Here is a 25,483-nt window from a genome sequence, read left to right on the forward strand (position 1 = left end):
GGCCAGCCATCCTTCACCCAGTCCAAACCATCAGTCAGAGGGAAGCACTTACCGCGCCTAGAAACACAACTCGGGCTCCGATAAAAGAACCTCTGCACTCGGCCCAGGTAAGCCACGCATTCCAGGACCCTGGTCTCTCACCCATGGTGGGAGGGCAGGATCCTGAATTCCAAACGGATATGGGGCTAGGAAACACATCCTCACCAGTTCATGAGCTGACCAGATATGGTTCACCTGCCCACAGTTTTGCATGGGTTTTGCCATTTGGGGTACAAAACATCATTTGGTAACACTTGAGATAGAAATAATGGGTGCATCTGACTATTGTTCAAAATGATTCATCCTCCCATCACCTCCTTGGGAGTATGAGTCCCTGTCCTTGGACTTGGCTTTGGCCCTATGGCTTCCATTGGCTGGTGGTATGCAGCCTGAAGAGACCATGTACCAGTACCGAAGCTAGTCCCCGAGATGCCAAGCCTATTTCTAGTTGCTCGCTTGCCGTCTACACTAGCTACTATGAAGCAGGTCTCTTATGGAGCTTCTTCACCTATACCCCAGAATAAAGACACACGGAACAAAACAGCCCCTCTGACCCATAAGCAAGACTAAATACTGGTGTTTTAAGCCACTGGGTCTGGGAGTGGTTTACTGTAAGCACCATTTTGTCAACAGTTGGTGACATGACCGATCATCCCCCCTCCGACTCCCCCCACCCCGTGCTGAAGCGCCAGGTACTCACCGTCATCAATTCCAGGCCAGCCCATGAAGTGAGCAGAAATCTGTTTCTCATCCTTCCCGTACTCATTCTTGGCTACTAACTTGTAGTCCCCATTGTTCATGTGAGTGGGATTATCCAGCTGGAGGCAGCCATGGTACTCCGTGTGATTGGTAACATGGATTTTAGTACAGATGTATTTGGACTCATTCAATATGGCCCCGTTATAGAACCACTGAAGCGCTGGTTTGGGGTTGCCTTTCACAGTGAATGGAATGCACCAGTGGTGGTCTGAGGTTGGAGATTCGAGAAATGTGATAGTTGGAGCAACTAAATTGAAAAAGAGAGAGTTAATAGCACCAGAACGCTCAGAATTCTCCCCATCTCCAGATTTCTGTGTCATCAATAGGGGATTTTATTCAAGGACCCTTTGGTTTAAGAAAATACAGGACTGGCAACTCTGGAATCCATCAATATTTTGAATCATCATCAAGGCTGATTGAACTCCCTACAGAGAGCTTCAAAGAGACTCCTTTCCTTATACTTAAGACCCATGAATCATAGTCATTTTTCAAATCTATTCAGTGTGAGAACCAGCTCCAAATAGATCATGGAGATTTCTGACAGCAGAAAAGGGTTCATTTGAAGTTAACTTTGGTTTCGAATAAATACGCCTTGATCTTATGTAGATTTGTCACCAAAACGCTGAGGGGCACTGTTTTTTATGGTCCTTCACTAAACAACATAAATACGGACAAAAATGACCTTGGAAATCTTGCCGGAAGCCTGAATCTGACATCACTTATCGAGAACAGATCGAATTGACTAAGGCTATGAATGCTCTTACCAATGCAAACTGATTATAAAATATGATTAATTGGTACTTTTTGCTGATTGCCAATAGTAAATGCTCTTTAAAGGTGCCTTGGTGGCTCTCAAGTCATGATCTCAGAGTTGTGAGATCAAGTCCCACTTAGGCCCTGCACTCGGTGGGGAATCTGCTGAAGATTCTCTCTCTCACCCTCCACCCATCCCCCTGCTTGCTTTCTCTCTCTCTCTCTCTCAAACAAATAAATCCCTTTAAAAAAAAAAAAAAAAAAGCATCACATTTCATTACAGCACACTCCATTTTTGCTAGATTTCAGAAGCCAATGTTTTGATCCTTTCTAAATGTCTGGGGTTCTATCCAAACTTAGACAAACAAACTAGAGATTACTTTAACTTTAAAGCACTCTATCCTTTGGGGAAACAAACCTTCAAGTAACATCTTTAAACAGAGTACTTATCCTGAGGAAAGGTATTTAAAGTCCCTCATAGTTGTTTATTTTAATGTGGTCTGACTTTGATAATAATACAACTGAGGACTGGAAAATACCTCCAGAGACCTCATAGCATCTTTTCTCAGGTCAGGAAACCCAAGTCCAGTGAGGTTAAAGGACTTGGTCAAGTTTAGTGAGCGAGACAGATCTGGAACAGGGATCCTGGTCTCCTGATGTCCGACCCAGAAGCCCTTCCCTCTTGACCCTGCTTCTTGTGGTACGTGTTCATCACACAAGGAGGGGAATTACAGCCTGCTAACACTTTGGCCAGAGGCACTACCAAAGCTGTCACAGTTGTTAAAATTCTTCACCACTTATTCCTTTTATTCTTGATCTAGATTTTGATAGATAAGGTCAATTGCTCAGACCATGGTGACCACCATAGATACTACAAGAGGAAATTTTGAATGTGAGCGTCCTGATTTGTAGGTCTGTGTTACAAATACAAGGACCGCAGCAGGATAGGGACAACACTTACCTTCCTCCCACCAGCCCAGGCCCCCATGCCCAGGACCCATTTATTCCTTCTACCATGCTCAAAAGAGCTTTTGGTGAATTGGTGACTTAAAGACATAAAGTCGGAAGCTGGTTGCATGTGTTTGGGGATAACATTGATTTCAGGCATCTGGGTGGGTCAAAATGATGAGAAATTATAAGTCCAGTACCTACTGGGCACAGAGGTTGTGCTGACAGTGACAAAGGGTTATGGTTGGTGACTGCAGTCATGCACCCCAACAATTACATATGGAATTTGTGCTGTGGTTGAACACTAGCCAGCGTATCCATGTGTCTGCATGTGCGTAATGTGTATTCGTACATACACACGTGCCCACTTGTGGTTTTCTCATCCAAATCCTGACCCAGACACAGTAAAACCTCATGAATTTATACCAGATTAGCTCAGAATTTGGAACGATGTGCAAAATATATGTGATTTTTTACTGGAGTACATGTTCGCACGAAACGCTACAATCTGGAATGTTAAGATAAGTGTGGATGATTTTTAATACTGGAAAATAATGCACATACTGAAGAAACATAATGGCCCGTATCTTACTTTGAATGTATACAGAAATGTAAAACCATCATAATAAATGTTTTCTGCAGGTAATAATAATTTTCAGTCATTTAGGTAGGACTCCGCCAACCTGCCCACAAAAACTTGATGTCAAGCTAATAAGGCTTTATTTTATCAACAGCACACTCGGGTGTTCGGGAATAGACTGTGCTTTAGGTGACATAAATTTAAATCTTCATATTGTTTTTATAGAGAACAAGATTTTAGAAACTGGTGTATCAGAACATAAGCGAAAACTGATTAACAAGAGGAGGATAACCAGCTCAAAATACATTCTCTCAAAAAAAAAAAAAATACAGGGGAAGACACAAGAGGATAAACTTAAGATTTAAAATAAAACAGCTTAAAAGAAAGACATGCATGTGTAAGAGAGATTTGCAGAAATAGAACACTGATATTTCTTAAAAAAAAAAATACACACAAAACACTGCACACACTTTTTTTTTGACACTTAAGCAGCACCCAGAGGGCCCCAGTGACAAAGGCATGTGTGTCCACGATCATAGGCTATTAAAAACATATGCCCCTCTGATTACGTACAATGTACAGTGAGGTTCACAGAATCTTGGTCTTCTCCTACAAGATTTTCTGCCACACAGGAGATCTGCTTTCCACTGTCATCAGATGAAATGTTAGTTATCCTTAAGGAGCCCTGCATGTGGCTTGTTTCATTCTACAAATGAATTAACAGACAAAAACAATCCTTATTAGGGCTGATCCCAAAGTGATAAGACTTGAGGTTTCTCCCCCTACCTAAAGAAAAAAATATACACCATTAGAAAAGGTTTCTGGCCTGAACTGGGGCCAGGCAGAAGTGTAAATCCAGAGTTATTCTATTTCTCCAGAGTATAACTGTTCAATGAGCAAAGTTTCTTTAATCCTTGGATTCCTATCTACCTCTCTCCAAGGGAAAAGACCACAAGGAACATCCCTTACCTTGCTCACAAGGACACAAGAAGCTCACTAGAGACCCAGAGACTCCAATCTACTGGATATACACAACTCAAATGCAAACCTGCACTCCTCTTTGTTAATTACAAGAATGAACAGAAAGTAAACGTACATCGAAAACTCATCATAAATTTCTCTGTATGGTCCTATAAAATATTAAGGGATCATCACTAGATGAATCCAATCTAAGTTCTGAGACACTCTCATCTCTCTAGGAACCCAGAGCCAAACAAAAGCCTTACCATATGTTTGGAAACCAGATTACCGACATCCCAGTACAAATTCGGGACTGGATCGCCTTCAACGCTACAAGATAATGTGATAGACTTTCCCTCCTCCACAGTGAGGTTAGGTGCGGCCAAATTTGCTGATGGCAAACCTGTGGAACAAGAAAAGTCAAGTGGAGACATATATGAATCACCTGATGCACTGTCAAAGTAATAGCAAAAAATCAGAAACTCTTCCTGCTTTAGAATCAGTAATTATTGACTTTCCGAGACAGATTTATGTTGATCTGAAAAAGTGCTGGGTTGGTAAGCTTTACAGGTTTAAGGTGCACCAAAAATGTGCAGTTATGAGATTTGAAAACAAATTTTGCACTTTGTTTAAAAGTGTTATTGCAGCATAACTTTTTACTATTAAAAAATGTAGTTTATAAAACGTAACTTGGTATCTGTAGACCATCTTGTCTTGTTGTTCTCCTCATTTTTCCCTTTGTTGCATCCATGTTTTTACATAAATCCATTTTTTATGCTAAGTGATGCATAAAGATGACCCCACCATCAGTCCTACATTTTGAGACAGTCAGATTACAGAAGAGAATGTAGCTTTGGGGGGGTGTATTTGTTTTTAGAGGGAGGGAGGGGCACAGGGAGAGGGAGAGAAAGACTCTGGAAGGCACTCCAGCCCCAGTGCAGAGCCCAACGCGGGGCTCAATCTCAGGACCCGAGATCATGACCCAAGCTCAAACCACGAGTGGGATGCTTAACCGACTGAGGTGCCCCAAGAAAATGCATTCTTCACACATGAAGAATTAAAGTATTAAAGCATTCTTCACACATGAAGCTGGACCATTAAAATATCAGAATGCCCCAAAGCTATATGAGTCATAGTTCAATATTAAGGGAAAAATGGGTTATAGTAAAATTTCCAGTATGGTTTTTTAAAAAAGTCACATGGATCTATACTCCCACATTTCAAAAGCTTTATTGATGCCATTACCACTTCCTTAAACTATCACACCTATTGGGTGTTTACACTGCTTTAACTCACATGGGACTCACAGTATTTTCTGTATGAAAGTATGTCCCAGACAGCGTAATAACCGTATGCCAGGTCCTGCCTGTCTAGCTAGTCCCTCACTTGGTATCAGAAACTTCTAGGGGCTGCATTCACCCTACAGTTGTGTCCCCTACACCTACAATGCCTCATGAACTCAGGAGCAACCCGGAGATCAGAAAAGGCAATTCATCTTCAATACTCATTAACTGCAATAAAGCACCCACCTAGGGCTCCCTGACCCACTGTCTCCACAGAACTGTGTATAAACTCCTCTCCCACCACACAGTCCTTCCTGACCAAGTCATTCTTCTTTATGACCAAAACCAGCCTGGAACGAGACTGTCCCAGGGGTCTGTCTCACGGTGTTCCCACCATCGACAGAGGACTTCCCAACCAGACCCGGCTTTCAGTGGCCATCAAGACTCTTCAGAAACTTTCCTGTCAGCAACCCACAGAAAACTGTGTTCTATCTTTCACAGGGTTTCAAAAATGCCCCCTAAGACTCTGAGTTTCATACTCAGAGGTTTTCAATCTGTCATATTTTAACTTCCAAGGCTTTTCTTTTGTTCCTGGAGGGTCTATTTGTATAGGACTCTGTTTTTGTCTCCTGGGTGCAACATGGCCTGATCTCTTTGAGATCTTACTCATTTCCTTTTGAACTTTTCTTCTCTCCACATCAACATTGTTTCTGGCAACTTGTTTTCCTTCATCTTTTTGTTTGGTTATTTGTCTCTTGCTATAAGCTTTTCTCAAACAGTGGGTATCACTGGCTGTTCAGACATCTTTAAGAACAAGGCACTAGAAGCGTTGTGCATTTAACGGTGGGTTTCCTTGTGGGGCCATATTCTTAGCCTTTTTTCCTGGGTACCTCCTGATGTCGATATCGTTCGGTCATTTTGGGACAGAGTCTGGTCAGATTATTCAGATAATGCTCTTCCAGTGTCCTACCCGGAAGAGGAAGTAGGACGGAAATATCGACATTTGGTATGTAAATCCATCCTTCTATGGTTCTCACAGCCTCAGCTCTTCCTGGAGTTCCTCATAATACTGACTTCATACTCTTTAGAGAATAAACCTTCAGTTTTCTGCTGAGGAGGGAGGGGTGCAGTCACCTGGATTGTATGGAGTGAAAATGGGACTAACGGCTCCATCCGGGACTTGACCCACTCTCTTGGGATGGGTGCTGCCTGCAAGCCTGCTTCTTCCTAAGCCTGGTAGCCTGCATCCCAAAGCAATTTCCTCTTGCCTTTGCCCTCTGCCAACCTGGTAACCAGCATTCTCAACCGTCAGCTCAGTTTCTATCCGTCTGTCTGCTTTCCAGCTTGCAACCATTTGCATCCTGTTGACTCCTCTGCCATTTCCTTGTGCTTAGAGATTTATCTGCTGATTGTGGAGGGATCACAGAGCCAGGGCCTTCCCTGGTGCTTGTCCTCAGGGTATGACCTCCTCCACCAACAGATCGTGGACATATCCCTCTTGGCACCTTGAATACAAACTATGGGATGAATTTCCTACTTCCTATAAATGCATATAATAGTTTGGAAATTCTGAGCAGAAAAAAAAAATTTAAAAGAGAGATTCTCAAGAGAGAATGCTATGCCATAATCTCTATTTCCCCAAGAAAATTTAGTGCAGTCTCTTCCATCAAGCCTAAATTTATATAAACAATGCTAAAAAATGTGTGTTTAGTTACAGTAATAGTACTATCATTTACTAGGCTTTCATTGAGCCAGAACCTTTTTTTCTAGTATTTTCAGTGACTGGTTCATGTAGCCCTTACAACCATCATGAAGTTAAGTGTTTGTCCTCATCTAATTAACAAAGAATATGAGTTCCGGAAAAGTCTAATACATCTCCCAAAATTCCCTACGTACCTATAGACCGGGGATTCGGACCAAAAGCTCAAGGTCCTCACTACTACACTCTACTTCCTTCCCAGATGGCATAGATCCATTTTAGCATAAATACTAACATGTATCTATAACTAAGAATTTAGTTCATTTAGAAAATAATTACGTGTCTATTTGTGAAGGAAGAATGAGTCTCCTTTATTTATAGAGAATTGTATCACCCTGTCACAGCAGTCTCCAAAAGAATCTGCAAAATTGGCCAAGTCTAGATCTTCTAGATGTAAAGTCTTCCACAAATGAGTAAGCATCTGACTCACGTTAATTCTAAAGCATTAATATGCTGGCCAGAGATTCAATAATGGAAAAAACAATCTGTACTTGAAATATCACTTGAGGTTTAATTAGCACAATAAAAATGAATTGGGCAGCATGAACAGCCAAGGCAGGATAAACCATTTGCCAGGCACTACTTCCTGGCTTAATAAGATTTGAAATCGGCACAAGTACAGAGCAAAGCTCAGCAGTGCTTCCAAGAGCTTCCAGCCCTACTGTCATGGGATCCTTATTTAAGCCTCCGAGAGGTCTTCCTCTGCACTCTGAGAAACCTCCCTGGACAGCAGAGTTGACCAGCCACCGAGAGTCCACACAGACACCTCTGTGTCAATGTGTCTTGACCCGGATGTGTTCAGAAAGGATGCACCAGCCTACGGACCTCAGCAGGAAGTCACCAGCCACGTGGAGAAAAGGCTGACTTCCTTTAGACCAGGGCTTCCCAAACTGTAATGTGCGTGTGACTCACCAGCAGATCTGATTAGAAACACTGCTTCTTTCCAGTAGGTCTGCATTGCAGCCCAACCCATGGAGCAAACCCCCTGTTCCACAGACCACACTTTGAGTGGCAAGGGTTTAGACGACGGGTGTTGGGGTGGACAATTGCTCACTAGGTTTTGGGGTCTATGACCATTATTCTTAAACTCAGCAGGGGCCCGAGCAATCAGCTCATCCACGGAACTTTCCCCAGTGTGTTCTGTGGAACTCAGACTCTTTGACACACTCTGTGTTGAGGGAGTGGGGGTGGGCGGTGAGAATGTAAGATTCAAAAAATTAAGAGCCTATAGTAACTTCCATAACTCTGGATGTTTACTATGCACATTACATATGAAAAAGCTTCCAGAAGTCCTGCTCCAAATGAATCAGTTCACTTCCATGGATCTTATATTCCCCCAGCTGTTTTGAGTACACCCTTTCTCCGTGGTATCTTGTTTTGGTTTTGTTATTTTTATTTGAAGTAACCTGACGAACTAAAAGAGACACACGTATTTAAATCTAGATGTAAAATATATTTAAGGCTACATATTCATATCAATGGTATGAATAACATTAATAACTCATGTTTATTGAGTACTTAATATGCGCTAGACCTCATCTGCAATATTCTAGATATTGGGTTATTTGGCCTCCTAAAGACTCTTGCAAGTAGGTGTCATTAGTATTTCCAGACAAAGTTAAGGTTTATCAAGTACCACAACTAAACAGCTAACGAGCGGGAACTGGGCTTGACCCTCCTCTTTCTGTCCACGGCCACCAACAATACATGTATTGGCTGCCTCCTTTACTGGGCTCCGCCCTGCCTCTGTTCCCTTCCATGAGCACACACTTCCGGACAGCTGACTTATGTCTAAGGATCACTAATTTAAAATATGCAGGTTCTCCCCTTTCCTTTATCACCATTCCAAAGGGACAAGAAATGCTCATTATTAGCACAATATTTAGGTAAAAATAAATTCAGTCAATCTATCCCCACAAACAAAAGTAGGCAAGGTCTCACTTTCTAATCATTGAGGAAAACTAACCTCTAATCATTTTGAGTTATTAACTCAGCTTTGCAGTGAGTGAAAGGGGTCAGGACTGGGTTTTATTTTCCACTTCTAAGTAGGGACTATGTTCTTTCTCATCTTGTTTTAAACCATCTTGTTTAAGCTCTGTTCATTTTGTGTTTGGTCATCATTCTGTATGTAAAATATTCAAATAAATTATGATTTTTGTCTACTCTCTCCTCTCCTCTCATGTTCTCTCCTTTTGGCATATCTTCCAATTTCTCTGTCTCTTAAAACATATATATTTCACTACCAGGAAAGAAGCCAGAACGAGCCTGACCTATTTAGAAGTAGCTGCTTTACACCCAGTTACAAAAATGACAGAAAATTAGCAAAGTGACTTTCCAAGCCCAAATTGGAAATTGTGCTTCTATACTTGTGTGAACCATGTCATTACAGTGAAAGCAACCAGGAAACTTCTAAACACAAAAACTGTGTCAGCGGCTGACAGGTTGGGAAAAAACAGCTTTATTTGCCATTCTAAAAAGACAAAGGAAAACAATGGTCCACTGTGTGGCTTGCTGTGTTTTAGGAAACAGAACCTGATCCCTAGTAAAAGCAAAGCAACCTGGCAAACTAGACTTCGTACATGTTTTTTTGGTTTGGTTTTTTTTTGTTTGTTTGGGGGTTTTTTGTTTTGTTTTGTTTTGTTTTTGTTTTTTGTTTTTTGTGTTTTGTTTTTGTTTTTCAGAGAAGAAACAACAAGTCAATCCAGCTAAGGTGGTAAGAAATCAATATGTTATACCAATCTAACTTCCAGAGTACCGACATAGCATTTCCCCCAAATCTTCCATAAGCTCTACCAAAGCAGAATTGCAATCAGTCTGGTTTCCTGGTTCGAAACAAAGACGGACTATGTACAAACATGCTAAGTAGACAGGTACTACAAACCACAGTGTAACAACCAAAAGCAAAAGCAAATCTTAAAAAGAAATCAGGAAAACCAATTTACCTCAAGGAACCAGCCTTCTTTTCCCAGGCACCTGTGAACTGACCTCTCCCATCATAAATATTTTGTTGATGGGTCTTAAGGAACCTCTACACTGAAAGTCTTAGGGTTGGGGAAGTGGAAAATTGGAATTGTTGTTATAAATAACAAGGAAACCAAAGGCAGGACTGATTTCAACTCGTGGGACCATTAAGGGAGTTTTCTATAGTAGCCGTACAGTCCAAGCAACAAGTGAATTACCACCTTATATTCACTGTGGGACTAGCATGTTCTACGGTAACCAGTTACTAGTAAAATGGGTTGAGGGATTGTTTTGATAATGACCCAGAGGAATATGCCTTTCTTACATGCATTTGCCGTCTACTTATAACAGAATATCTCAGCCACTATTAACACCTCCTGAAGAAACTCTCTTCTGGAGATTTAAATCTTAATTATAGGATAAAAAAAAGTTTCAAGTATAAAATATCCTGTTCTTTAATAATCTCATTTAGTGAGGGGAAATGATTGCAAAACTAAATGCTGAAGATCAATCAAAGTGGCAGACGCGTTCTTGTATTAGATCAGCACAACAAACTTGGTGAAAGAACCTTTCTTTAGAACTTGGGTGATTTGATCTCTGTCTTCAGAACCAGTGTGCCTAGCGACTCTTTCTTCAAATTACTGTGGAAATTTTAGAAGAATGTGTTTTGTTGCCTTGCAATTAATACAGTTTTTCTAAAGTTAAAAAGGACCTTGTGGAGAAACAGACCACAACATGTTTCCCAGCATGAATAAATTTACAGTAATTCACGCCAGGAGGGGCTGCTAGAAAAATACTGTGAGACATTCTGACCATGCTGCTAATGGTAACATGGCCATTAAACTTCCCAGCCCCACCTATCATGTTCCCTTGATCACTAAGGGTAGGAGGAACGTGAGACTCTTTCAAAATGGGATGATGACAGAAATTTCAGAGGGAATGACAAAATGTTAATATATGGAATAATTATAATTTATGTAAATTATAATTTAGCTAGAATAATATAAATCTTTAAGTTATTGTAACTGAAATATCTGCACCACTATATAAAAATCTGGTCCAATGCAATCATTACTACAACATCCGTGGTTCATGCACTTACTAATTGGTGAATTCAGCAAACACTAATCAAAGCCTATTACATTCAAGGGATACGTTGATACCATGGAGGATGTATTTTTGTTTATAAAATGTAAAGAGTTTGTTCATATAATACTTACATGGTGAAATACTAAAAGGAGAAGTTTTTAAAGAAAACCCATCTAATAAATGAATGAAGTCTCAGTAGCTCTTTCTTATTGAAATTAAGATGTTACCAGTTGCAAATTAAGGGAGTAACCATAGTTATTGCAAATCTTTGGTTTACGATGCCGAAACAAACACACAAGACCATACAATACTCTGAGTGACCCTTACACTTAGCTAACAAGTTGCATCCAAAAAAAAAAAAAAAAAGAAGAAGAAAAAATGAAGATGAGTTCCATGAATCCGTGATGTAATTAAACACAACAGATATATTTTAAGTCTGCAAAGGGCAAGACTTAAAAGAAAAGCCAACCAACCACAAATCCACGCTCTAAACAAGACATCTAAGTTGAAGACAGTGACATATTATCTGATTTCTTTAGTATGGACTTTCAGAAAAAATTTAAATCCAACCACCTTGTATAAATCTACTGCTCAATTTGTCTAACTTCTCTTTAAAGAGCCCAAACTGGGAAAACATGATGAAGAAAAGTAATATAAGACTAAGCTCCAAACCGAAGCGTCTCCTTCTGATCTCTAATCTCTAGAAAATTTTTGGAAACTCCAGAACCATGTTGGAAAATGAGAAGGCATGCTGCTAGTGGATAAGACACCGTGAGAAACCCCTGAACAAGAGAAAGCAAGACAGTGTGATGAAAGAAAATGAGCCCAGCCCCAAAGGGGCACATAAGTATTCCCTACACAAAATAGGGAGGCTCTAGGCTGACCCAAGAATGATGGGGCAGACGGCAAGACAGAGTGCCTTGGCTGAGCCACAGGGCCACTGGTTCAGGACATACACAATAGTGTGTCCCCAAACTGTCCCTACCCACTCATTGTGGACACAACATCCAACAAGAAGCAACAAGTACGGGAAACTTACTAGAAAAAAATCAGTAGTGCTAGGTGCTGGTGACACCCTAGAGATAAGATGAACTCCAGCATGGGAAAAGGTGTTTCAGTTACAAAAAAACAAAAACAAAAACAACAACAACAAAACACACACACACAAAAAAAAAGTCAGTAGAGATTGCAGAAATTAGAAACTGAGAAAAATTCTGTATCTGCAAAAACGGGTGAAGGCCAAAGGAGTGAGTCAAGCCATTTCCCCGTAACACAGCACAAAAAGACAAGCAGATGGAAAGAGCTACTGAGGCTGAGGGGTACGGTGGGTGGAGCTGTAAGTGTAAACAACCATCTACATAAATTAGAAAACTCTTCCAGAACTAGGACAAAAACCCTGAAAGAGTAGGCTGCATGTCAAACAATAAATTTTTAAACACACACACACACACACACACACCCTTAAGTATGTTGTGGTAAAAATTTTAGAATAACTTGAAAAAGGAGAAACTTTTTAAAGCTTCTAGAAGGAAAAGAAAAGCAGAGGTTCCCTGTCAAGGAGCAAGCATAAGACTGGCCTCAACCTCTCATCAGCGACACTGAATACAAGAACATGATACAGTATCTGTAAAGGTCTAAAAGGAATTCTTTCGAGTCTAGGGTTTCATACTCGGCCAATTCCACTGAAAAGAACAAACACAATCTGATTTTCCACCAGGCGAGAACGTGAAGATTTTATGCTTCTTAGCTTCTCTGAGAGAAATATTAGAGGATACACACCAGCAAAAAGAAAAGCCACTCCAAATGGCAGTAGGATACAAAAGTTAATGATACATACAAAGAAATAGTAAATCTTCAAAATAGTCAAGTAACAACCTACAAATAAAATCTTAGCTGACAACAATCTGAGGGATGGGAAGAGAAAGTAAAAGGAAATAAAACTCTCCCTTCTTCTCTTGCTGGGAGCCATCTCTAGATACTTAAAAGAAAATATGTTTTAATATGAGTGGTGAATATTTGAGTATCCTATATTTCCAAAAACACAGAAACATGATTAATAACCTTCAAACAAGTTAAGAAAAAAAACAAAACACACTAAAAGTGGAAAAGGAAAACACTATAGAAAAATAGACAAAGCTTATAAATAGGCAAACCACCGAAGAATAAACATAATGTTCCCCAAACACAGAAGATACCCAACAGTCATCAGGAAAATGCAAACCAAAAAGCTATGACCTACCATTTTTTAGAAAAACAAACAGATAAGAAGTTTCTTAATATCAAGGTATGCTTTGCTGGAGTGGCTCTAAATTAGTACAACTATTTTTTAATGTACAAACCTAAGCCAAAACTTCTGCTTCCTGCTCTGTACTGTGGGAAAACCTTTTCATCTGTACACAGGTATAAAGAGCACATGCAAAGACACTCATTCTAACATTTCTGGAGTGACAAAAGATGGGAAATAAGCTAAATGCCATCAATGTGGAAATTTTAATGTAATTAGATAGATTCTATCATGAATCCCATGCATTGATTAAATAGAACATTATAGATCCATAACCACTAACCTGAAATGATCACAAACAAAAAAACACAAGCTTTATGTGTAATACAGGTTCTTTTTAACCACAAAATGTATCAACAATACTTTTGCAATCACAAATAAGTAAAAAACACTTGGAAAGAAAAAAAAAAATCAATAAACAAACAACAAAACAGTCTGAGTACAAAATCTGTAGAGAAATAAGTCTATCCATTCGCCTTTTTTACAGTGTTGCTTTTTGAAAAGCATCACCGACACTGAAATCAGGTGTGAATGTTACCATGAACGTAATCATCCCAACCGAGCAATCAAGCCCATTCCCTCGGAGTCAGGACAGTGAATTCCCAAAGTCCCTCACACACACAATTCATTGATTAATTTGCAGCAAGCATAAAATTACTAAAAACTGACAAATTCATCTGGAAAAATGAGGACCAGTTTTCTCCCACTCTCGCCCTCTCCAGTCACTACAGTCTCACAACAACACATCAGGTGAGTCGCAACACTGGAAACTGTCAAGACAACACAGCCAAAAATTAAAGTTTAAGAAAAGAAGTGGTTTCAGGCAAGGGCAATGCAGATGTCTATTACGGGGCCGTTTGAGGAATCAAAGCAGGAGCTCCTTGCTCTCTCTTCCTTCCTTTCAGTCATGGCCGAACCAATGTGGTCACCACAGCCATGAACTTGGGAAGCTGGCCAAGAAGCCAGGTGACTCTACGCTGAATTTCTTGTCCCTCTAGGCGATTTCTCTCAGCGGTGCAAATTTATACCAGAACAGAGCACAGTCGCCCTCTTATCAATCAGGAAAAGATATATATTAAAAGTTGGGGTTTTTTTTTTTTTTAAGTGTTGTATAGCAAAGAGAGCTGAGGGAAGTTGGCAAGAGAACAAAGCCTGATTCCCCTGTTAGGAAGCCACAGGGCTCGAGGAGAGAGAAATCTGTGGGAAGAGTAACTGCTCTCTCGTAAGCCCCTTCAGGGTAAAAAACAAATACTTATCTTTCCTTTCATGACATTCTCCTTAAAAATGAACAGCTGCCCTATCTTCCTTCAAGAAAAACTGATCTCAAACAATACGAAGAATTGAACGTTTGTCAGAGGGTGTCCTCTCCGATTCTGGAGGGGCAGAGGCTGAGGAGAGAAGCGAGGGCAAGACTGAGGCGGGGCTTGAAACCCAAACCTGGAAAAGCGTGTGTGAGGGCATATTCCTGGTGCCCCATCAGGAGACACAGCCAAGTGGCAGCAGGACAAGTTGAAGGGGCTGTGCTGACTTGAACTGCGTTTCCTGGGTACAGAGAGGACACTCTACCACCACAAGATCCTTCCCTCTCCATTTTCTGGGTGCCAGCCATGTAAACACGTGGCCAAGGAAGTATCACACTCTTCACACATAGTTTTCGGATGGACGGACAAATGGATCGATGGATGCCATGACCAGACAAATGAAGAAAGAAACAGTGGAATGAACAGCATACTTCTCCATGCGCGTCAAAGCCATCCATTCAGAATTAATATTCTACTTGCGAAAAACAGTCAGCAAAGTTGCTCCCAGCTGATTTCCCCACACTGCACACAAATGTTGCCCAGCTCACCAGAGACCTCAACAGCATGCTATATAAAATCTGGGTAGTGATAATCCTCCCAGACTCTTTACCACACCAAGGCAATTAGAACAATTAATAGCAAGTAGAATTCATTGATTTGAAAGTAAATTACCACAATTGGGTATCTGCAGGTTTGCCAGGGGAATATTCTTGCTGCTTTCATTTAGGCAGTACAAATCCTGAGTTTCTGGGCTGGATTTAGTCTCCTGAAGAGTCTTGATCCACATAATGTCACAGGAGCATGTAAATGGATTGCCCACCAAGATCCTACATAGAACAAAAATGACACCTGATCAGGCTTCTCTTTGTCAGTGTTCACAACGCTAGCGATTACAAAGTGCTGCGACCTTATGAGTTCTTTCTGGCCAGCAATCTTCGGGAGTCATACCCACCTTTACGGTTTCACAATCCTTATTCATTCCTTTATCTAATACTTACTGATCTTCTGATAGGTGCAAACACCACCGTGGGCTCCAAAGGAGGCAAAGTGATGCAAGACCTTTCAGAATCATAGGGAAACAAGACAGGAACAGGCAGAACTATAATAGAGGCTAGAAGAGGATATGTCTCATAGAATGGGGGAAAATCAGATGCCGTAACCAATTTGCCACGGCCATTATACAGCAATTAAGATCTTTAGTGAGGATGCCAATCGTTAAGTTGTGAGGAACGCTAACATACTTATTCCTGACCAGGCTAGAGATTCCAGTGTGTTCATTTAATAAGCTCATACCACAGTGGAGAGCAGAGTGATTTCATCTGACTTTACAATAAGCCTATAAATACAAAGTTAAGGCTGAGACGTGAGGGCCAGTAAGGCGGCACTTCCAGCTTTCTGCATGGGGCGACCACCGTTCAGTGGGGCGGATGCAAGAAAGTTGGAGTAAATGTGAATGAGAGAGCCTGGAGGGGAACTCTGAGACCTCCTACACACACACACACACACACACACACACACACACACACACACACCAAGTTCAGGGTTTCTGCGAGCAAGGGCAAGTGAGCTCCAGATGGAGCCACTCAGCCCACTGCGGGAGGGTCTGCGAAGAGCAAGCCACCCATCCGCCAAGCTGCCTGGGCTCCCGTGGCCTGTGCCTGGTAACGGAGGAAGTAGTCAAGAGGAAAATAAAAACCACAAGAAAAAAAATCTTTAAATGCTTATTTATAATACTCAGTGGCCTATTTAAGATGAATTCCATTTATGGTAATGAGCCTTTAAATGAGGCCATTTACAATCGTTACATAGGCTCTGCCTGGCATTAACCACAATACTTAAGATTTCCTTGAGGACAGGACCTGGGCTTTGCAGCATCATTTACTCCTGTGGTTTTTCTGGTTGGGTTCGAAGAATCTCAGGGATCCCCCGAGACTCTTCCAGGAGTCTCTTTGGGGAAAATGTGGTCATGGCAGCCTCGTTTAATGTGTGTCTGCTTGATCGCCTCTCAGTATCCCTCCAGCAGATACAGAATCGAAGGCAGAAGAGATCCACAGGGCCTCAACTCCAAGGGGTTTCCTGGCCTTCTAAGTACATGAAAATCTAAAGAATCTCCCAAAAACGAAGGCATGACTGAACCCACAGAAGGGATAAAGGAACGAGGGGTCTTCGGCTGTGGCCATAGCCATGTCCGCAGGAGCACACCACGCTGGCAGACAGCTGGCTCCTTTCTGAAGGTCATGGGCAAACCCGTCTTCCAGTGACTACCATGGCACCTGACACTGGCGCGTTTACGCTCCTAGCTCTCCACTAGACCGCAGAGTCCTGAAACACAGGCAGTGTTCTCGGTACGTCCCCACAGCCTGATGCGTGAGTCTGATTCGCAACCAGGCCCACAATGAACGTGTGTGGAGTGACTTGATTAAATCTGCTGCTGGGAGAAAACAGAAGCCTTTGGATCTGGAGTCAGAACTCTGAATTCTGACCCATCAAGGTCACATTCCACAGCGATGCTCAAAAGGGTCACACAGGGCGCCTCTCATTCTGTTTCTTATTTCCTCAAATCTTACCTGCCCACTGCGGGTTAGAAAGCTACCACTTCAAGACCAGGGAATTCAGTGTAGTCCGAAATGACTGCCCATCGCCCACACCTGGCACCAGGCAACTCTCATTACAACCTACTGAGTCATCTCTCCACTAATGGCATCTTCTCATCTGCACATGTGCCTTGCGAGCAGGTGTGGACCCTCCAACCCAGGCAATATATACAGTGAGAGCACAAGCTACATCCTGGTATTCAAAGGCCTTGCCCGTCTGGGCCTCTGCTGACATGCAAAGCTTCCGCTTTGGGGTTCTTTGGGCAACTTACTATAGGAGTATCTACAGTTTATATTTGCTTCGTGGGGCCAGCGCAAGAATTGAGCACACCTGGAAACGCTGGCTATCAGTCACTAACACATGGCAATCTTTTTTCCCTATCATTTTGCAGCAAAGCACATTAGAGCATAAGGATAAATCCTGAGTGCAGGGGCAGACCTAGAAGAAAATCTCACAAGGACGGGCAGGGAGGGAGAGGGATGACCTCTCCTCCAACATCCATCAAGCACCAGCAGGCACCAGGGAGTTCTGCCCATGGGTATTTCCTCTTTGACTGGCTCTGCCTTCCATGAGGGCCTGGACCTCACCAACGCTATGAGACATGTCACCCTTGTAATGCAAAGCACCTCCCCATCTTTTTCCACTTTCACTCCTTTAGAAAACAAATCTTTATGTAAAAACTACATTTAAACTCATCCTAAATGATACCTCACTGTTGAGATTTCTGGGTTTTGGTTACTGAATCAGGTTTATATGAGGGGATAAAAAAACAAGTGGAAAAAAACCAAGAAGTCATTTTTTAAGAGTTTTGATATAAAAATAGATCTGCACATCACTCATTAAAAAAAAAATACTTAATGACTCTTTCCTCCGAAACTGTTTCCCCAAATGTCACACAAGGATCATTACTTACAGCTCAGACAAGTCAAGGTGACGAAAATGTTTCCTAGACAAGCTCGTCAGTTTGTTTCGAGTAAAGTTGCTGAAAGAAACCAAAAACATTAAATGTGAACTTAAAAATGTGACATCTCAAGAAGAGTGTATGCAAATAGAGATATTTTTTCAAAATATGGTTTTATTTGATCATGGTTCATGCCTTCCTTCGACCATCATCTCTTTCTTGCATCTGGAGTAACAACTTAGTTTTTCGTGCCTCTGCTAAAATTCTTGTCCAGAGGGTAGGGGGAGAGGTGAGCATAATTTCCAAAAAGTCTATTTTTCATCTCTTTCTTAACCAAAGGTTTATTTTTCTTATGTTGATTCAGAGCCAAGTTATATATGTCCTAGATCTCTGAACTCTGAACATTTAACAGAAAGAATTAATTTAATCTAATTTAAAATCATAAAACTCACTAGGGGAAAAGATGGCTTAAAACTAAACAGCATTGGGCGCCTGGGTGGCTCAGCGGGTTAAAGCCTCTGCCTTCGGCTCAGGTCATGATCTCAGGGTCCTGGGATCAAGTCCCGCATCCGGCTCTCTGCTCGACAGGGAGCCTGCTTCCTCCTCTCTCTCTCTGCCTGTCTCTCTGCCTACTTGTGATCTCTCTCTGTCAAATAAATAAAATCTTTAGGAAAAAAAACTAAACAGCATTATGAGTATTTTGAAATTACATGACACATAAAACTCTGAATATAAACTGAACTTAATGCATCCTTATAGGAAAGAACACACCCACTGATTGATAACTCGGGTAGGCATTGTCCGTATGTGACTTCTAAATAACCGAAGGTCACGTGATGAGGGCAAGAACAACAAAATATCAAAAAACAAGGAATACGTCAGATTTCATCTGAAACTATTCTAGCAACATATCATCTTACGCTCTAGACCCACCAGTGGCTTTGGGGCACCTGGGTGGCTTAACCAGTTAAGTATCTGCCTTTGGCTCAGGGGGTGATCTCAGGGTCCTGGGATTGAGTCCTGCATCAGCCTCTCTGCTCCAAGGGGAATCTGCTCCTCCATCTCCCTGCCCCTCCCCATGCAAATGCTCACTGGTTCTGTCAAGTAAATAAATAAAATCTTAAAAAAATAATAATCTGGGGGCACCTGGGTGGCTCAGTGGGTTAAGCCTCTCTGCCTTTGACTCAGGTCATGATCTCAGAGTCCTGGGATCAAGCTCCGCATTGGGCTCTCTGTCAGTGGGGAGCCTGCTTCCTCCTCTCTCTCTGCCTGCCTCTCTGCCTACTTGTCATCTCTGTTAAATAAATGAGTAAAATCTTTTTTAAAAAAATCTGGACCAAGCAGATGGTGAAAAGTCAAAGAAAGCAAGTCATATTTGTGATTGAAAAAATACCAATGAACCTACTGACGTGTTCTGAATACCTAGTTTTGTTCAATGGGCAGGAGTTTCCATTTCTGATGATCCGGGCTGTAAGGCCCTGAGTTGGAAAATTCAGAGCCCTAATTCCGGCAGCTAACTTGTTCCGTGAATGTGTTTACTGGTTGAATTTATTCAAAAAGTGTCCAATGCTTGGGCCTCTAGACACGTGTTTAATAACTAGCAGGAATGTAAAACAAACATCAACTTGGACAGAAACCGCCAAGCCCTCAACAAATTGCACTGAGTCTTTCGGGATCTGTTTCCTGTTCAGGAAGCGAAGTGCTGGGCGGAGAGGAAAGAGCCAGAGGGTCCCTGCCCCTTCCCTGAGGCTAGTCTTCTGTGTCAGCCCAGCAAACTCTTGGGTTGCTCAGACATCCCACTATGTCTGACCAGTCACCCTTGGGGAGGGGTTTGAACCCAGGAGCTAATGTAGAAGCAGAGTCTGGTCACATGATGCATACAGAAACTGCTGTTCCAGGGTCCCCCAGTTCGAGACTGCGTGTGTCCTTTGGAGAGTCCAAAGTGTCTTCTTTGGAGAGTCCCACTCACCCAAACCCCTACCTACACAAGTGGTTCCTCTTCCTTTGATGCTTACTTCTGCTGTCTTTACACCGAGCATAAAGTGCTCACCCACATGAAAAAATAATCCACTGGGAAGTTGTAAAATGTGCCCACATACATCTTTTTTCTTTTGGAACGTGACTTAAGAATGAGTTTCAGGGGCATCTGGGTGGCTCGGTGGGTTAAGCCTCTGCCTTCAGCTTAGGACATGATCTCAGGGTCCTGCTCAGCGGGGAGCCTGCTTTCCTCTCTCTCTCTCTGCCTGCTTCTCTGCCTACTTGTGATCTCTGTCAAATAAATAAATAAAATATTTTTTAAAGAATGAGTTTCACTGGAGTATCACACATTGAAAAGTCATTCTGCCTGTGTTCTCCAGGTATCTTCAGAAACTGCCACCCTCTGAAGGAAACACAAACAAAACCAGGACTCTTCCTCCCAAGAACCACCAGGAGAGAGCAGGCAAACAAGGAGGACCCTCCGGTCAAGGTCTCAGTCAGCGACAAAGCCCCCCGTCGGCACCGGCAGCAGCTGGCCCTCTCGGGCTGCCAGCCGCATGGCCCAGAGTGGGGTCACATGCCAAAGAACAAGATGAGTTTTATGAACCATACTTATTATCGGGGACAAAAGCCAAAAAAGAGGAGGAGGGGAGGAGGAAAAACCAACAATCCTCTTACTGTTTGATGACAGAACTTTGCAAAGGAACTAATTAGCACTTCGGCAAAGTCCCTGGAAAATACAAACACTGGCTTTTCTCACAACCCCTGGGTTCTCAGACACCGGGGAGGAATTGAAGGCATCAAGAAATAAACTCAGTGACCAGTCACAGGGGCGGCGGACAGTCCCCACACGATGCGGAATATGCCCAGGGCAGAGGGAGTGGTGGTGAGACAGGATCCGATCTGAATCTCCCTAAAACCCAAAGTGAAATACCGCTATGCAAACACTGTTATATCGTTGGGGAGCTATAATCAGGATATCAGAGATATATAATCAGAGATAATCAGGATATCAGGATACCCACCCCCCAGCCCCCCAAAAAGGAAAGAGAAACAGTTTCTAATGCACATTTCTTCTTCCACACCCTGGTCTCCGCAGTGTTGATACCCAAGAGGACTGCAGAAACTCAGAAAAACAAGCCAGTGCCCAAGTCCTCAGTCCTTAGCGGAGGTCGGGACTCAGGTCTGCAAAAGCAAACACTTGATTTGCAGCCTCCTCCATCCCTGCCATTCTCAAAGCCAACTGCTTAATTTAATTAAATTCCGGTGATGAGGAGCCTCTGTCATCCATGAACACTGTATATGAAGTTTACGGGCATTACTGACTGTCTGAATATTGTCTAACTTCATTCTGTCTTAATATTTGATCATGCCTCTATGTCAATAGAGTTTTTGTTGCTTGACCAATGGCCTGGCTTCCCGGCCACTGCCTTTTAAAGAAACCATCTAAGATATGTCCATCTCTTCGGTTTTCCACTCTCAAATGACACCTCTTTGGGAGACAGGGATAGCTAGTTGGTTTTATAGAAGTGGTTGACAGAACACAGAATGCCATTAAAATTATTCTTCCCTATATCACCCTGAAAAAATACACGAGCGGCTCTGGTGTTCCTATAAATGGCATGCAACAGGGAGCAAGGGGAAGCATGAAGAGGTAGAGTAAGCCCTCTTATGAATAAGTCCCCTTATAAATAAATACATTTATTACTAAAACGACAATTAACCATAGCCCACTGTACATATCACGTCGTTAGGGGAAGTGATGGGGTAAAACAGCCCATAAAATGGGGTCGGGAGAGTAATTCAAGTGGAATGTTAGCCGTAATGAAAATACCAGAACTTAACCACCGAGGTCATTAATTACATTTAAGCGATGGCTTTACAGCATTTTGACTTTTTTTTTTTTTCTCTCTGACTTCTGTCTTGTTCGTGCCCTCAAGACCCACACAGACATCAAATCTGTGCAGGCAAAGCAACCACAGAGATGAGGCCAGAAAAGCATTTAAATGAAATGCATGAATCAAGCTCTGTGGGGTTTTATCACAATTTTGCTGAATGTTTTGTATCCTTATTCTACAGACGTCATTTTTAAACAGATTTCATCATTAGTGCCACCTAAATAAAATACAAAGTCATGAAACTAGCTTTAGGAAGTTCAGGTTTTTCATAAAATCAACAAATCTACATACAGTGTACAAGCGACTTGCTCCAAGACAGTGATTTCTTTTATGACTGGCACAGAAATCATCTGGGGAGCTTTTCTCCCCAAGAAAAGAAAAAGGATAAATATTATAAGAAAGGCCGGTTATCTAATTACACGGATGGTATAGATTTTATTTCCTGTGAAGAGCTCGGCCAGGGCTGGGCCCTGGAATCATAACTCTGTCACTTTCCATGTGGGGACCCAAGCAAATCCTTGAACTTCCTCAGTCCGGTTTTATGTCCATGAAATGGGAACCAAAAAAGTCTTTTCCTGCCAACTGTCGGAAAATTCAAGTGAGATAACGTGGGAGAGAGTCCTACAGGTAAACTGCAGAGGAGGAGACAGAAAAGCATCATTACGGAGAATCTGCAAGGCACCCAAAGGCCAACGACTGCAGGCAACATGTCCACACTGGGGCTTGGGGAACACCAGTCGGAGCTGAGGGCCAGGCGAGCTGCTGTTGAATGAAGAAACCTCTCAGGAAGAAACCTCTCAGGAATGAAGAAACCTCTGGGACGACAGGCCATCACCTGACAGGATGTAGCAGCAAACACACCGAGAAATCCCACAATCCGTATTTCCAACTGACTTTAGTTGACAAAGCACCAGTGTGACTTGGGGGCCAACACTTGCTATCTTATAATCATCTGAACCTCGGGCAGGTCCCATGATTGATTTTTCTCCACTTTTATCAATCATGACAGATGATTTCTCATGTGAGAAAATGAACTTTGAAAAGCGAATCTACGGGGACAGGGGGACACTTTGGTAATTTTTAGTTCCCTAAAAAGGCCATGGCTAAGTCAGTTTCTTTTAATTCCACTAGTTTGATGTCTTCCAGGGAACATGTCATGGTTCCAAGGAAAAGAATCAAGGACCGTGTACCAGGACATAGTTTTCACATCAGACTCTGCTGTTGGCCTGTTGCTCCATCCAAGATGGAAATGGCCCAGAAATCCATGAAAGGGAATACACAGTCTGTTCTAAGTACCCCTCTGAAAGCTATTCAAAAACCAAAGCTAACATGTCTCAGCTATTGTCACATGTATGCTAACTTTAAAAAAAAAGAAAGAAAGAAAGAAAAAAAAATGGAGTTTGAGTCTTGGAAAAAAAGGAAGAGAGGGGGAAAATATTGAATAGTTAGGGACCCAGGAAGCAAAAGAATCAACCTTTACTTACATGTGCTGTAAGTTGCTGTTTTTCAGAAAGGCTTTATGAGCCACAAATTTTAATCCGGAATCTACGATTGTCCTAAGAAAAAACATAAAATTGCATGTACATTAGAATGAGCTGGTAAATGCCCGCTTGACTATAACAGAGCCTAAGAGAAAGTTCTGAAATAAGGTACGCTAGTCCTGAGTACTTACAGATTTTTCAGTCCTGCATAAGCTTCAACATCATCTTCATTGATGATTTCCAACCTTTTCTGATTGGCAATGTAGCTGCAAAAAGTGCAGAGAGTGAAAACCAGTGACTCAGAAGCCAGACAGTACATGAGAAGAATGGGTAGCTTCCATCCTGCCTCACCAGGGCAGCGAGCCCTCCCTACCCACCCTAGCCCCACCTGTTTCCTTAAAATACAGAAAAGGGAGGGGGGGATGGAATGTGACTGGGAAGAAACCATGACTGAGCCGGTTTCAAGGTCAACGACAGGTTCACCAAGTTTCATTTTTTTCCTAGATCCTGTTATCACTTTGAACTAACAAATTCAGTCTGCCTCCCTCTTCAAGGTATCCCCTGTGTAGAGAGGGGGAAATAACCTAGAAATGCATCCACTACCTCTCAAAAGTGTTCCTCCTTATGGTGATGGCCACAGGGATGCTGGCATCGTCACACGCAAGACAGATCACATCTTTCTCCACATGCCATGATAACCGGTCACTCCTTCTTTCTACCTCTTAAAACACTGAAACCAATTCTCTCCACTCCCTCTTTTCCTGTCCCAGGATCCCCTTTTCCTGCTCTCGTCATGTCAGCACTCCTACCAATATCCCCTTTCAGGAACCACATTCACAAAGGCAATGTGGTCCTAGAGTACTCTCTGTAGGAACCCTCCTCTTCCCCACCCACCAGCCCCTCAGATACAGAAGGAAAATGGTGACTGACAGGACAGAGGATTCCATCCCCTTGATCATGATGACTGGCTAGGGATGTTCATGTGGCCTCAACCAGACCAATAAATATTTTCCCTAAAATCGAATAGATGATGCTCAGACAGAGAAAGACTTTTTCCCTGGGATCCTAGTTGAAAGGTTATACAGGCCCAGGGCCTCCATGAGAAATTTCCCTGCCACCATGAAAGAGACCATCTAACAACAGTCAGCACACAGAAGGAAAAAGAGCTATGAGATATAATAAGAGAGAGGACCTGAAAAATGCCACTTGAGCCCTTGGATCTAGGTGTCTCTGAGGTTAAATGTCACTAATGGAAGTTTGATCTGAATTTCTGTCACTTCCAACCAATAAAATCCCTAGTAATACAAACGCAAAGCTATTAAACCTACCACTGGAATTTCCTTGTGCGACAGTTATTCGAGTCCTGGCTATTCATTTTTCCTAGGTCATAACCTCTTTGAAGACAGCTGAATCCTGGTCTATAATTCTTAATATCACCACAGCATCTAGCAAAGTACCCTGCACACAGTAGGTATTCAAAAGGTAAAGGGTAGATTGATGAATGGATGGGTGAGAGGGTGGGAGGGTGGACAGATGGATGGACGGATGGACGGACAGACACATCCATGAATGGGCAACAGCTGGGGTTCCAAAGGCACCATAAGAAGCTGTGTCAGGATGGGTCTTCCCCTTTCTTTAAAAAAAAAAAAATTAAGATATGTAACATATTACCATGAAGACATTGAAAGCAAATACGCAGGCCTGCTCTTAACCACCATGAGTTAAATGAAAAACAGTAACTAGTGGGGGAGAAAATCCAGCATCCATGGGTCCCTTCTTCTACACAATCCAGAAAAGGAAAAATAGATGTTAAGATATATGATAAGAGTTGGGGCACCCATTTTTAGAAAATACATTTTAGAAATCAGGTAAAATAAGGAAATGGTCTGAGATAGCAAAATCACACCAAAGAAAA

At 42.1% G+C, this 25,483-nt stretch overlaps 1 protein-coding gene across 5 annotated transcripts in view; it reads right to left on the reverse strand.

Moving 5' to 3' along the window:
• Positions 1–25,483, reverse strand: part of NTRK2 (neurotrophic receptor tyrosine kinase 2) — a 325,021-nt gene that overhangs the window by 273,986 nt on the left and 25,552 nt on the right. For all 5 annotated transcript variants that reach the window (XM_059142001.1, XM_059142000.1, XM_059142002.1 and 2 more), the window contains exons 2-8: positions 23,760–23,834; positions 23,572–23,643; positions 18,225–18,293; positions 15,389–15,543; positions 4,306–4,442; positions 3,653–3,785; positions 740–1,045 (exon numbers count right to left, since the gene is read on the reverse strand). In XM_059142001.1, coding sequence (XP_058997984.1) covers positions 740–1,045; positions 3,653–3,785; positions 4,306–4,442; positions 15,389–15,543; positions 18,225–18,293; positions 23,572–23,643; positions 23,760–23,834 — 947 coding nt within the window. The remainder of the gene's footprint in view (positions 1–739; positions 1,046–3,652; positions 3,786–4,305; positions 4,443–15,388; positions 15,544–18,224; positions 18,294–23,571; positions 23,644–23,759; positions 23,835–25,483) is intronic.

This window comes from Mustela lutreola, chromosome 12 (assembly GCF_030435805.1).
Source record: "Mustela lutreola isolate mMusLut2 chromosome 12, mMusLut2.pri, whole genome shotgun sequence".
Taxonomy (NCBI): domain Eukaryota; kingdom Metazoa; phylum Chordata; class Mammalia; order Carnivora; family Mustelidae; genus Mustela; species Mustela lutreola.